Source organism: Ursus arctos, unplaced genomic scaffold (assembly GCF_023065955.2).
Source record: "Ursus arctos isolate Adak ecotype North America unplaced genomic scaffold, UrsArc2.0 scaffold_20, whole genome shotgun sequence".
NCBI lineage: Eukaryota > Metazoa > Chordata > Mammalia > Carnivora > Ursidae > Ursus > Ursus arctos.
The window spans coordinates 28,033,755-28,047,107 of NW_026622875.1; the positions used below are offsets into that span (position 1 = coordinate 28,033,755).

The 13,353-nt window shown below is 56.0% G+C and overlaps 1 protein-coding gene across 1 annotated transcript in view; it reads left to right on the forward strand.

Moving 5' to 3' along the window:
• Positions 1-1,487: 1,487 nt before the first annotated feature.
• The window catches only part of RAB6B (RAB6B, member RAS oncogene family), a 59,946-nt gene continuing 48,080 nt past the window's right edge, over positions 1,488-13,353 (forward strand). The window contains exon 1 of the mRNA XM_026497054.3: positions 1,488-1,868. Within this exon, the coding sequence (XP_026352839.1) occupies positions 1,799-1,868 (70 nt within the window). The 5' untranslated portion in view covers positions 1,488-1,798. The remainder of the gene's footprint in view (positions 1,869-13,353) is intronic.

Consider the following 13,353-nt stretch of genomic DNA (forward strand, 5'->3'; position numbering starts at 1 on the left):
TGGATGCAGTCTCCCGAGAGAGCAAGAACCCCAGAGCAGAAGGAGAGTGGGAGTTTAGAGGGTGCCCCTGAGCCTGATGCCAGGCACAGTGGGGTAGATATCCCAGAGTGCTGGCCTACAATCCCTGGGGCTCCAAACCAAGGGTGACTCTGAGAAATAGAACAGTTGTTTTGATTTGCGTTCTAGACATTCACTCAAACATTCAACAGCTATTTCCTAAGTTCTCAGGTCCTTGAGATCCTGTAGCGGAGCTTCAACAACTGCTGTCATGGAACTCACTTTCTAGTTTTCAAACAAACAATGAGAGAGGGACTGTAGGGAAACAAACCAGGAAGACAGACAGGGAGATACCCCACCAAGCCAGGTAAGTCAGAAAGAGGATAGCCAATGTCCTTTGGTAATTTCTGGGGGTCGAGCTTGCTTCTCACTCTTCTCTCTCTCTCTGTGTATGCACACACACGTACACACACTGCTTATTCCCAAACAAATAAATGTTCTTTGAACCGCTGTAAAGGAAACAACGTGGCAGTAGGACAGTAAGAGGCCACTTTGTGAAACCTCCCTTACCCGGAATGCCTTACCATCGGGCTGTCCTGGGAGTGCTTCTAACACTTGGGCTCCTGGCTCTCACCCACTCACAACTTGTCCCATGTGCCTCAGTGGGCCAGGGGAATACAGAGGGGAATGGGAAGCAACCCCCTTGTCCTCTGGGAGATCATTGTCGAGATACAACTGATTGCCAAGGCAAGCAGTGGCCTTGTCAGCCTGGTGGCCCCAGAGTCAAGAACTCCAGAGCACTGTCCAGAGCGCGCCACGCTAATATTCGGGTGTCATTGCTCCTTCTCTCCCGTGGGACAGCACGGGTTAAATTATCTGGAGGAGCGGTTGGCTTGAGATTGGTGCGCCTCTTCTGGTCCTCCTCTCCTGCTGGCCAGGTCTGAGGGGACATTTATCACCCCACAGAGGAGCCCAGAGGAGGGAACTGGACCTAGAGAAGGGAGGGTGGGCTAGAGACCACACAGGGTCACAGTCAATCCAGTCTACCCCCACATGGTTCACCACACCCTTGTTCTCCCCCAACCTCCCTTCCTCTCCGTCTTTTCAGAGGGCCATGCATCAGGCGTTGCGGGAGGTGGAGGAAGGGTCTGGCATCTAGGTTTTAAAAGACCAGAAGCAAATGTCCCCTGACAATTTCGTGTCATTTTTCTGGATTCAAAGGAGGGGTAGAGTTAGAGTAGGGAAGACAGACCTAGAGGGGCAACGAGAGACGGCCCGACCCGGGGGTCTCTCGGAGGCCCGGCCAGGCGGTTCTCTCCCGCCGAGTGCGGGTTCCGGGTGGGCGGGCGGACGCCCCCAGCCCCGCAGCGGCGCGGGCCCCGCATGACATCAGAGGCTGGGGAGCGCGCAGAGCGCAGGCGCCGGCCGAGGAGGGAGACGGGAGGGGGCAGCGGCGCGCGGCTCGGGAGAGCGCTCCTCCGCCCCGCGCGCCGTCCCTGCGCCCCGCTCCGCCCGCGCCTCGCTGTCCGCGCCGCGCCTCGGGCGTCCAGAGCGCGCCCCTCGCACCGCAGCGAGCGCCGCCCGCAGCAGCCCAGCCCCAGCCTTCTCCTCCTCCTCCTCCGCCACCGCCGGACACGCAGCCGCAGGCCGGGGCCGGGACGCAGCTGGGGAGTCAGGGACGCGCGCAGCCAGCCCTTCCCCCTCCGGCTCCCGCACCGCCGGCCGCCTCCCCTCGCCCTCCTCCTCCCTCCCTGCTCCTTCGCTTCTCCTCCTCCTCCTGCACCGCCCGGCTGCCAGCACCATGTCCGCAGGGGGAGATTTTGGGAACCCACTGAGAAAATTCAAGTTGGTGTTCCTGGGGGAGCAGAGCGGTAAGTACCCCGCTTATTCTCTCGGCTTGGCGCCGAGTCGACCCCCGCCGCCACATCATCCGCCCCGTTGGGGCCCCGGCCCCGGCTCGGAAAAGGCCCTCCAAACCCAGGTGGAGGGGAGGCACGGGGATGGGAGAGCCGGGCCCGGCTCGGGTGGAGCCCGGCCGGGGTGGGGCCCTGAGGAGGGATGGAGGGGGCGCTGGGCCCGAGGTGGGGGTGAGGGTGGGAGGTGGGGTGCGGGGCTAGAGCTGCGGGGCCGGCGCCGCGCGGCGGGGAGGCCGGAGGGCGGCGGCTCGCTCAGCCGCGCCGGCCGGGGCGTGAAGGCGCCGGGCTCGCCGGCTCGCTCGCAATGCGGCACCGGCTGCGGGCGACCGCGCAGGTGGCCAGGCGCCGGCGGGGGCCGGGGAAGAACGGGCGCCCCTCTTCGGAGAACGAGGCGGGGCCGGCGTCTGGCCGGAGGGCTCCCTGCGGACCCTGCCGGGACCCATGTTTAATGACGGGCACGTCCAGGCCCCGGAGGCCAGGGCGGTGGGGGAAGGCCGACACCTGTCTCCTGTGGAAAGAGCGGGCGCAGGCTGTGGGGGAACGGGGCGCCTACCTCCCCTGGCCTACGTCCGACCGGGCCCGGAAGGTTCTCGACGCTGCCCTGTGCCAGCGTGTGTGAGCGTCTCTCGGGCTTAGGGTCTGGGCGAGGACCCCGAGGGTTCCCCGGTGCGGGGCAGATTTGGGGGATGGTACAGGGCATCTCGCACCAAGAGGCGGCGAAGCCTGGCGCTGGGCAGAGAAAGGACCAGGCGACACGCCCTGCCTGGCTTCCCAGCACCCCTCCTGAGAGCGTTGACGGCAGAGGAGTCTTCCCACCCCCACCTCCCAGCTCACCGCCGGTCTTGGGGGAGGGGAGGTCACCGTGGCAGCCGGCCAGGGGCGGGGGGAGGGGGAAACGAACGGCTTCCCTGCCGCCCAGCAGCCTCCCTGGGGAAAGCATCTCTGAAACCCGGGTTGGCCCTAAGGTGGGAGGACCAGATTGAAGAGCTTGGACCCCTCTGACACCTGTGGGAAGGAGTGGTTCTCAGAGCATCCCTCCAGAAGCCTCTCACCTGGGGCTGCAGAGAGACCGGCTGGGCCTTGCCTAGCTCACCTCAGGAGGAAGGTGGGCGCTGGGGACAGAATCCCCAGCTCTAGCTCTGCAGACCAGTCCAGTTCACCTGGTTTGGTGCCTGTCTGTACAAGGGGCCAAGACACAGGCAACCTTAGGAGGACCTCATAGGCTCAGGGCACAATGCTACCCTGGTGTGGGTACCAGTGGGTTGTGAAGGTCACACGGCAGTCTCCTGTGTTGCTGCTCATTACCTGGGATGGACGGTTCAGAGAAGGATGTCAGGCTGGGCATTGCAGAACAAGATCAACTCAGCCAGACAGCCCTGTGTCCTGGACTCTGCGTTTCTGATCGTAATAGAGTCCACATTCAGAGCTTCCTGTTTCCCATGCCTGAAGGGATTTCAGGAGTCTTCACATCCCAGTGCTAATCTTACCTGGCCTGGAGCCTCGGGCAAGAAGTCTGACCAGGTCGCCTGGGAGTTGAATTCCTACCCGTGTCTCCTTGAGCAGATTTCCAGGCCTCTCTGAGCCTCAGTTTCTGTCTCTGTGAAATGGTTGCTTGAGGTTCTCTTATTCCTTCATGTTTCCCCAGTGCCTCTCAAAAGGCCTTGGCCCTGGGAGGTTCTCAAGAAACATTTGTTTATTTCAAGACTGAACATGCTTCAGTAAAGCACCAGGGCTTTGATGAGAATGTCTCTTGTGAGTTTGAGTGAAAACTCTGGACTCCCTCAGAATCTTTAATGGGCTGAGGCCCCTGAGGAGCCACGCCAACCCTCTTTGTTCCTCAATCACAGAAATGAGAGCTTAAGGCCTCAAAGGTAGAGCTCCCATCCTGCATGTGTAGATTAGAAGTCTGAGCCCCAGGGATGGGGAGGACTTGTGGAGAGTTGCTAGCACTTCTGGGGCTGGAACCCACATCTCCTGTTCCCAATCGTTAACATGTCATTGGGAATTAAGATGACCTTGAATCAGGGAAATGAAGAACTAGGGAGCCTTCCTGAGTTGAGGTGAGGATTGCCACTCTCTGGCCAAACTTGTGGCTACATTGGGTGACCTGGTGGGAATGCTGGGCTATTTGGCTTGGGGGCAGGGTTTGTGGGCCCTTGGAACACAAGTCATCGGTGGGATTGGCTATTGGACACTCTGGTCCCTTTTGGCTGGGAGCCCTAGGGCCCTGAGAAGCCTCCTCCCAGTTGAGTGTGTAGTGGGTTATATACCTTGTGTTCTACATGGCTTTTGGGGTCCCCGAGCTGGGTGGGGGACATATGCATCACTGAGCCTGGGGAGATGGGGGAACTGCCTTCGTGGACACTGCTTCTGTCTTGCCTGCACACAAGTTTTGTGTGTGTTGGTCCTTTGTGTCACTGCAGTCTATGCAGTGCAGGGAGCCCCTGAGGTCTGGCCCTCCCTCTATGCTGGTTCTCCCTCCCTACGTGATCTCAGAGGTCCCTCACGTTCTGTGCCTGGGACACTTGGGCCAGCTGAGCTTGACAGAGCCATCTAGAGCGGCATGGGTCTGCCTATATGAGCTGACTCCCCTGGATAGAAGCCAGGGGAAGGGGCTGGAGGGATGTGGCTTCTCTTGTTTCCTGTGCCTGGTATAGTGGTGGCATCTCCCTAGGCCAGTGGGTGAAGACAGCTGATTCCAAAAAGGAGTACCTGACCTGGAGCCCAATGATAGGAACACCCTGAAACAGATAATCCCAGGAGGGCATCAAGCCTTCAAAGATACCAGGACCTGGTTTGTGTGCGAAGCCCTTAAGGAACCACTCTAGAGAGAATACCTCTAGCCTGTGAGAAGTCCCCCCTCCTGGCAGCAGAATGACTGCTGCCCCCGAGACCATGGAATACAGGCTGGCTATGTCAGCCTGGGAGGGGGTGGGATTGTGGAGAGGCCTGTGGACCCAGAATGAGGGGACTCTTTACAGTAGGAAATCTGTGCAGTCCTGCTGGTGTTCAGATGGCTGTCGCTGTGCCTGCTGGCCATGCTCTTGTGCGATGGCAGTGGTGGGTGAGGCACACTGGTCCCAACGGCGACACTTGATGACATCCAGAGAAGACAGGCATGAGCTGGTGTCCGAGGAAGGAGAGGAGGAGGCCTGGGGGACACACGCCTTCCTCCGAAGTTCTGACGGTGTTCTGTGGGGGGTTAGGCTTCCCTCAGTGCATCTGGGTGTGTCCTGGGGACTAGGGATGTGGATAGGCCGGACAGGTGCTCGGGCCCCTTCTGATCTCCCTTCCCTGAGACTCCTCCAGCCAAAGCAGGAAGATTGAGGGACCACCACAAGTTCCGTCTGCTTTCCCAGGCTGAGGCCACGGGACAGCATCTCCCTCTGCCCTGCGTCCTCCCTGTCCTGTCCCCGACAGTTGTGTTGCTGGAGGTGCCATCACAGTGCGCACAATGTGTATGGCGTCCCCAGAGTTGTGCAACACAGTGACTCTGTGCACAGCTGCCTTTGGCCATTTCATCATTTGTTCACTCATCCCTCTCTCCCTCCCCCACGTCCCTCTCTCCCTCCCTCCTTCCAGCATCCATTTATGCTTTTAGTCAGGTCTTTGAGTGTATCCCTGCCTCATAGGACTATGGTCCACTGGGGAGTTCAGACATTTGTGGCTCTAATTACGGTAAAGGTCTGTGCATGCTACGATGAGAAGAAGAGCTGCTGTGAAAGCACATAGCGGGGCGTCCCACCCACCTTTGTGGGCAGGTGTCAGAGATGGCTTCTAAGGCTTCAGAGAAGGAGATGCTTCTGTAGGCAGCTGGCTGGTACTCTGGTGGGCCGAGTGCAGGAGTAGGTCTTGCAAGGGGCCTACCCTCTCCAGGGAGCTTTGTCTGTTCTTCTCCCTGCTCTGGAGAAAAGGGGGGGTGAGGAGCAGGAGGATGAGGGTATCTAGCTTGGTAGTGCTGAGGAGGGGTTTTTCCCCCACTGTCATCTCATTCCTCCAGGTTAAGGAGTGGTCAGTCCCCCCCTCCCCACAGCCCAGAGGGCTCCCCGTGCCCCACCCAAGGCCTGCCCCGGCCTGGCCCAGCCTGACCGCTGCCATTCCACCACACACCACACATAACCCACGACAGGCCTTTGCTGGCCTGACCGTTGTACCTGAGGCCCATCCCAGAAATCTGCACCCTGCCACCTCCCAGACGCGCTCTCTGGGAGCTGGGCTGGGCACTCATCATGACATAGCCTTGGTTTCTTTCTGAGCATTTTTACAAAACTATCACATGCTGCCCCATGACCTCTGTGTTGTCTCAGTCATTCTGGATTTTTAAATAGCTTTTTCAGATACAAAACCTCTAACTGAATTTTAAGCCCCCTAAGAGGACCAGGTCTTAGCTCCTTTCCCCTCTTCCCATCTGCAGGGGTTTGTGCTCATTAAATATCTGCATTTAAAAATGATGAGATTACCCTCGCTGTGTGATAGGTGCTGATAGTCTGTCAGTAGATTAAAAGTGAGGGGAGTCGAAGCAGCTTGGAAACAGGATTCTTCATCCTGACACCTGCTGCTTTCTCAAACCTGGAGATCTTTACCAGCAACACTGAAGAGAGCATTTAGCCTTGGTCGTGCCCCATCCACAGTTCATCTCACAAAAGCTGAACTTCTCAGGGTACCCCCATCCCCACCACCTTCTCTAAAGAAATAAGAGAGAGCAGCAAGGCCACCAGAGGTGGGAAGCAAGCAACACACCCAAACCAGATGTCGCCAGAGCTCACTTGGAGATCTGGGGTAAATCACCAAGTTGTTCTGTGCCTCAGCTTCTTGGTCTTGTTTTCTCTCCTCCCAGTTTTTTCCCTCCCTTCCTCAGTGGCTGGAATGATGGGGGGAACCTTGGGTGTTGGGTATGGGCCCAGAATATTGGCTTTGATTCTTAAGAGAGGTGAGCATGAGGTGAGAGAGAGTCAGATGAGACCCCAAGATGAGAATTAACCTGTACTGGGTGTAAGACAAGCCTGGAACCCTCGATGCTGAGGGTCAGAGACAAGAGAACGAACCAAGAAAGAAAAATGAGACTGTTGGCATATGTTCTGCGTCTGCAGATGTAATAGTCCCACCCTGGGCACCATCTCATTATCCTTATCACTTGCAGCCTCCACATTAAAATGAATCCCATTAAAATACAGCAAAATAACCTCATAATCCTTTTGTTACTTATAACATCCCTAAAGTCAGCCCACAAATACTTACCCTTATAGGTGTTACCCTGACCTTGCAGACTCGCCTGGGGCAGACCTGAGAGTGGTACCATCTGTGTCTGTCCAGGCTACAGCGTCTCTTCGTCCTCCGCCCTCTGTGTTTGCCACTGTTGCTGACTGAATGAACCATTGAATGTGCAGGGCTGTTTGGTCTCAGTGTAAGTCACTTAGAGAAATTGTTGGGCAGAACCATTGATCAAGGTGAGAAAAGATTAGGGTAAACAGCAAAATCCATAGACATCCAGGGTGGACTGCTGGAAAAACTGTGGGGCATTTTCTCAACTGTTTGTCTGTCCTCCTTTTCCATTTATCAGCACAGGGTAGAGAAGATGGGGGAGGTTGCCAGGGAGAAGTACCAGACATACCCTGAGATGGGCAGCTTCGGTTAGAGCCAAATAGACAGGCACCAGGAAATGGGGCCCCAGGCAGAGTCTCTGCTTCATGAGACAGGGAAGGAGAGGATAAAGATTCGGAACGCCTATGGACTCCTAGGAGAAGTTCCTTACTGTATCTCAGGGCTTGAAACTTCCAATTTTCCTTTTTGTTTCCATAACTATTGCCCTAGACTAAGTGAGATCTTTTTAAAAAGTAAATGTTCACTGCTGTGAATACTTTGTTGTTTTAGTGAAGTGATTTATTTTTAGTAAAAAAGCATATTTATCCTCGTCTCTTGGTAACAAGACCAGTGGGGGCCCAGGTGACTCAACCACGTGTCCTGGGCCAGGCATCACCTGTTCCCAGGTGGGGATGTACCCAAGGGATAGGCCAGGGTCCAGGAGAAAACAGATGATACCCTGCTCCTAAGGGCAGAAGAGAGCCTTAAAAGCCAAGGTTACTTTCAGGAAATGTACTGGAAGACTGGCAGCCTGATGCCCCGGCAGGTGCTGTGGGTAATGAGGCAGGGGGAGAGGAAGATTTGAGTTGTGTGCATTCTGTGCTAGAGACCACAGCTTTCTTCCAGGACCTGGACGGACAGTTGGTGAAGGGGCATGATGCCTTGGTGGGATTTCCCCAGAGAAAGGGGCTTCCCCAGAGTATTGGGTTAGCTAGCTCACCCAGTTTCCCCTGTGGCTGGAGATGAGGTGAGGGCAAGGCACAGAGACTGGGGATGAGCTGGGACTTTTTTCTGAGGGAAGTGGGGAGCTGGTGGAGGGTCCTCAGCTGGGGAGTATCTCAGTCACATCTACACCTAGGAAGGATTCTTCATTCTACGGGCTTGGAGAGGATGATGGTTGGGGAGGTGTACAGAACAAGTCTGCCTTTCCTGGGAAATGGAGCTGACCCCCCCAGGTTTCTGTGTTCTTCCTTCAGTTAACCTCAGGTGGCATTTAGGAACACCTGCTATGCCCTAGGCTCCACAGGGCACTTTCTCCCTAGCATCTTGTGATAGATGTGGAATTCTCCCTGTTTTGCAGGTCATGAGACAGAGGCTCAGGGAGAGCTGGTCATGGCCACGGACTCACTAGTGTGAGTGCTAGTGTGGCAGCACTGAATTTGAACCCAGGTCCCCATGAGAAACACATAGTGATCTGTTGGACCTCATGCTTAAAGGCAGGTTCAGACCCTGTTGTGGGGAAGAGAGGACAGAAGAACACGGAGGCCCTACAGACTCGAAGTCGGCTATAAATGTTTGCTGGGGAATTATGTGCCAAGCTCCTTGCTGATGATGAGCCAGTGGATCACAGCATGGGGGGAGGATGGGAAAAGGCCTTTGATTCCCCTAGGCTGGTGAGGGGACAGGGGGATTGCGCTAAGAAGCAAGCAGGGTCTCAGTGTGGGAGTCTACTGGAGCTGGACTGCTTATCAAACACTCCATTATGCTCTGGGGTAACCCTTCTCCTGGTCTCATCCTCCCTTCAGGCCTGGAGATATCAGGGCCCTGGAGACCCTGATTCTGTTCGGGGTCAGCCGCCAGCAGCCTCTGTGGTTGGATAAGCTCCAGCCATTCTCTGGCTTTCTTGATATATCCTCAGAGGCTGCTGAGCTGGGTGAGCACTCAGGCCAATGGAGCTCTAACTCTGGTCCTGTAGTTCAGCACCGGCTCAGGGTATGATGCCAAGCCAACAACACTCCCGGGCTGGAGATGACACTGCTGGCTAGAGGGGTCAGAGGGACTGCAGAGATGAAGGCATGCAATCAGGGCCTCTGCTGTCTCCCCCAGAACTTCCCTGGCCGGGCCCAGTGCAGGGTCCTCTCCAGCCTGCTCCCTCTCCTCCTGGGATGCATTCTTGGCCCTCCTCCCTGGTGTGCCCCCGGGGCGCTGTGGCTCATCTCATCTGATGGTGTGTTTGACTCAGGTTGCCAGGCAGCGGGGATGGGGCTGTGCAGCGGGGATGGGGCTGTTCTGCCCTTCCTGCTGGCATGTGATTTTCTATACAGAGAGGACCTTTGATGGGGACAGCAGAACCGGGGACAGCTCCCAGGTACTTCCGACTCCAGGACACTTCTTTCTGCAGCCAGGTGGGTGGGTGGTAAGCAGGGAGGGCTGGGAAAGAGCTAGCGCCAAGTGGGTATGCAGTATCCCCACCAGACCAGCCCCAGCTCCTGCTCCAGCCCCATCACTTACTCAGTGTTCCTGAGCCCTACACTTCCACCCCAGCCCTGCTCCTTACTCTCTGGGTGGTGCTGGGATATAACAGGGCCACCCCAGCTCATTTTCCTCACCAGACAGCAGGGTAATCCTTACCTTGTTGGGGTTGCATGAAGATCAAATACATCAATACATGATGCATGGTAAATGCTCAAGTGATTGGGTTCATGAAAGAGTGGCCGCAGTCCCCCCTTTTGTAGATGAATGAGGGAGGAAGAAGTAGGGGTGGAGGTTTTAAGACTCACTGATGGATCATTTTTTGTAGCGAGCTGCAGAGCCCACATCCTTGTGATCTGATGAGTGGAGCTGCATACCCATTTTATAGATGAAGAAAGTGTGTCTCTGGGAGGGGAAGGCTTTTGCACAGATTGCAGGACTCAGACCGGTTACTGCTGAGCTGGGGAGAACTCCCAGGCCTCAGACTCCCTAGTTGGCATTTTTCCACTGCCCATGCGGGCAGGAAGTGGGACAGATTCACCAAGCCTTGCTCTGCTGGGCCCCCACAGCTGCTCACAGGAAGAACACCTCATCCTCATAACTTCCCCAAGGACAAGGAGCGCAGCCTGGGTAGACGACAGGGGCAGAGGATTTGCCATGTTGTGTTTACAACAGTAGTTGGTGAGGGAGGCAGGTGATAAATGTCAGCCAGTGGCAACATGACCATTAAGCACACAAACAAGGCTCTGGGCGTGGTCTGCTGGGGGGCGGGGGGTTGTCAGGGAAGGCTTCCCAGAGGAAGTTTTGCACAGTGAACAGGAATTCATAGGCACACAAGGGAGGCATCTTGAGCAGAGGGCCCAACTATGCCAAGGCTAGGGGGCTGGGAGGGGCTTGGAACTTCTAGGGGAATTTGGCATAATTCAGGGTGGCTGGACTCTGGCATAGGTGTGGGGGGCGAGGTGGTGAGCATGGTTAGAAAAAGTATTGAGCCTGGGGAAGTGAGCAGGGTCAGGCCCCAGAGAACCTCGCTTCCACACACAGGGTCTGGGTCTTCCTGCAGGCAATGCAGACACACTGGGGAGGGGGGCTTGACCAAGGAGGGACATGTTCATGGATTAGAAGACAAAGGTGGAGTATGACCTGATTGGAGGCAAGAGATGCGGGCAGCCTGAACCAGGCCAAGAAGGGAATACTCAGAGCATGGAGTGTAGAGGAGGGTGTGTGAACCTGTGCTTCCTTCCAGCTCTGAGATTTAGGCTTCTGGGCACATAGATTTTCCTGGTTCTTTATAGGGTGAGAACTCCAGGATAATGAAGGGTTGTAGGGGAGGGGCTCTTGTCCTTCTCTACAAGGCAACACTGTACTTGGATGTACCAAAACCAGCCAGCTTGATCTCCTCTGTCCTTCCTGCCTCCACAATGCCCTGGGTCCCCTGACTGGCTTCTGTCCTGCCAAAGGGGTGCTCCAGGACTGCTAGCATCCCTTCCAGACTCTTCCCCTCTGCCACCCGCTCAGGACAGGATGCACCACTTGGTGTGAAGTTGGTTATTAGATGTCTGCAGCTCCAACCCCCTGATTATTGGGTGTGTGAGCTCCCTCTGCCCCCCAGTCATTGAGTATGTGAGCTCCCCTGGCTCTTTGGTCATTGGGTATGAAGCTCCCAGGCCCTCCAGTCACTGGGTGTGTGAGCTCCTTCTGCTCCCTGGTCATTGGGTTTGTGAGCTCCCCTGGCCCTTCATGTAGCCTTTTATTACTCCCTCCCTTGCTGGGCTCCTCTTCCAACTGATGCTTGACCCACCATCTTTGCTTTCTCCCATGGATTCCCTTGCTCTCCTTTGCTGAATTCTAGCTCCCCAACAAGCTTAGGGGTCCCTGAGAACTTGAGGGAGGTCAGCATCGTATAAGGGAGAGCCCCACTCCCTGGCTTGGAGACAAAAACCCAATCTCAAGCTGTCTGGCTACACAAAAAGTGAAGGGCAAGAACCAGGGAGCCAGAGTAGAGGCAGGGACTAACCAGAGAGCGTGGCCTGTTCGGGTCAATTGGTGCAGTCCCCTGCCCATGATGCAGCTCATGGTCTATTCTCAAGGACTGAGGCCTCACCCTGCAAAGCCCTGGTGACCTCTGCTCCCTGTCCCTCTTGTCTTCTGCCCAGGGAGTGCCTGTGGAAGTTACTAAGCACCACCTGGGTATGCCTTTGTGAGTGTGGCTGGTGAGTGAAGAATATCCTAATTATCAGTAATCAAGCACGTTTCAGTCACTGCCCGTGGCCTCTGGGAGCCGTGGCAGATTAATTGTCTGTGAGGTCAGGATGGGTAAGGAGGCCTGTTCACTTGCGTGGTGCTCGGCAGAGGTGTCTCCCCTGCCTGGAGTTGCTGCTGTGGAGATAAATGGGCCCAGAAGCTAGCCACAAGCAGCTCAATGCACCTCTGACCATTTGAACCCCCTCTGTTCCCTCCTCATTGCCCCAACCCCTGGGGCAGAGGCAGGACCAAGAGACCTGTCCCTCATTCAGGACTGGAGAGCTATAGCCCTGCCCTTTGCATGAGAGACAGGTCCCTCTGGGGATGGTGTGTTAATTCAGAGAGACATGGAGAAAATGTTCTGTTCTGACCCTGTGGATCAGCAGGGAGTAAACACTCTGCAGACTGAAGAGAGTAGAGCGAAGCATTTCGGACAAGTGTTTCTTGTTTGTTTCCCCATCCAGTGAAGGGAGAGGGCTAGGAGGAAAGAATGGAGAAGGGAGAGCCATGGAAGCATTGAGAAGAGGAGGGGGGCACTCCCCCAGACACAGACCGACCTAGGTGTGCCAGTCACGGCTCCTGGAGCAGCACTGAGGCCTTGGGAGAACCAGGGTGGTTTGCCATTCTAGGTGGTGGCGCCTTCCATCCCAGGTTCTGCCCAAACAGAATGAAAGGCTAGACGTTCCCACGGAGGTATTGATGTGTACTGGGCACAGGAGTGAGGGGACCTGTTCTGTGTTTGGGTCGAGGACGAGGTGAGGAGCGGGGACTGCTGCTGTGGAGTGCTGATGACCTCGAGCGAGGCGGAGCAGGGGTAGAGAGAAGGGCTCTTACCTTGTCCTGGAGGGTGAGAGAGGATGTTCAACAGCAGCCCTACCCCGGTGCTGGGCTTTGAGGAGCACACTCAGCTCTGCCCCTCCCTCTCTGAGGGGGTTGGCTCTGCCCCACTGGGACCCTGCAGTTCCCAGATTGGGCGGCTGTGAGCAGGGTCAAGTCTTGGGACCAGGAGATCTTTGTTTAGTTCTGCTCTTCTCTGCGTAGAGAGCACCTCTGAGAAGGGTTTTTTTTTTTTTTAGGGAGAAAAAAAGCCCCTCCCCTACCAAATTAGCCAGATTTTTAGAATATTAACAGATCCTACCTGTAGCACCAGGATCCAGAAGTTCTCTGATTCCAATTCATTAAGACCCCCTTCCCACTTCCACAACCAGCCAAAGTGCCACCAGCTGCTGTCCAGATCAGAGTCAGAAATGCAGGCCTGAAAAAGAAACTGGCTGACCACCCGCCTTGATTCTCTCCCACCTACATCAGAAGAGGACAGAATCCCACGTTTGGGGTCAGAACCCAGCTCCCTCCTGCCTCCATCGTGCAGCAGAAGGGCTACTCTAAGCCATCATTCTGGTCTGGATGATGTCGGCTCGTCCAT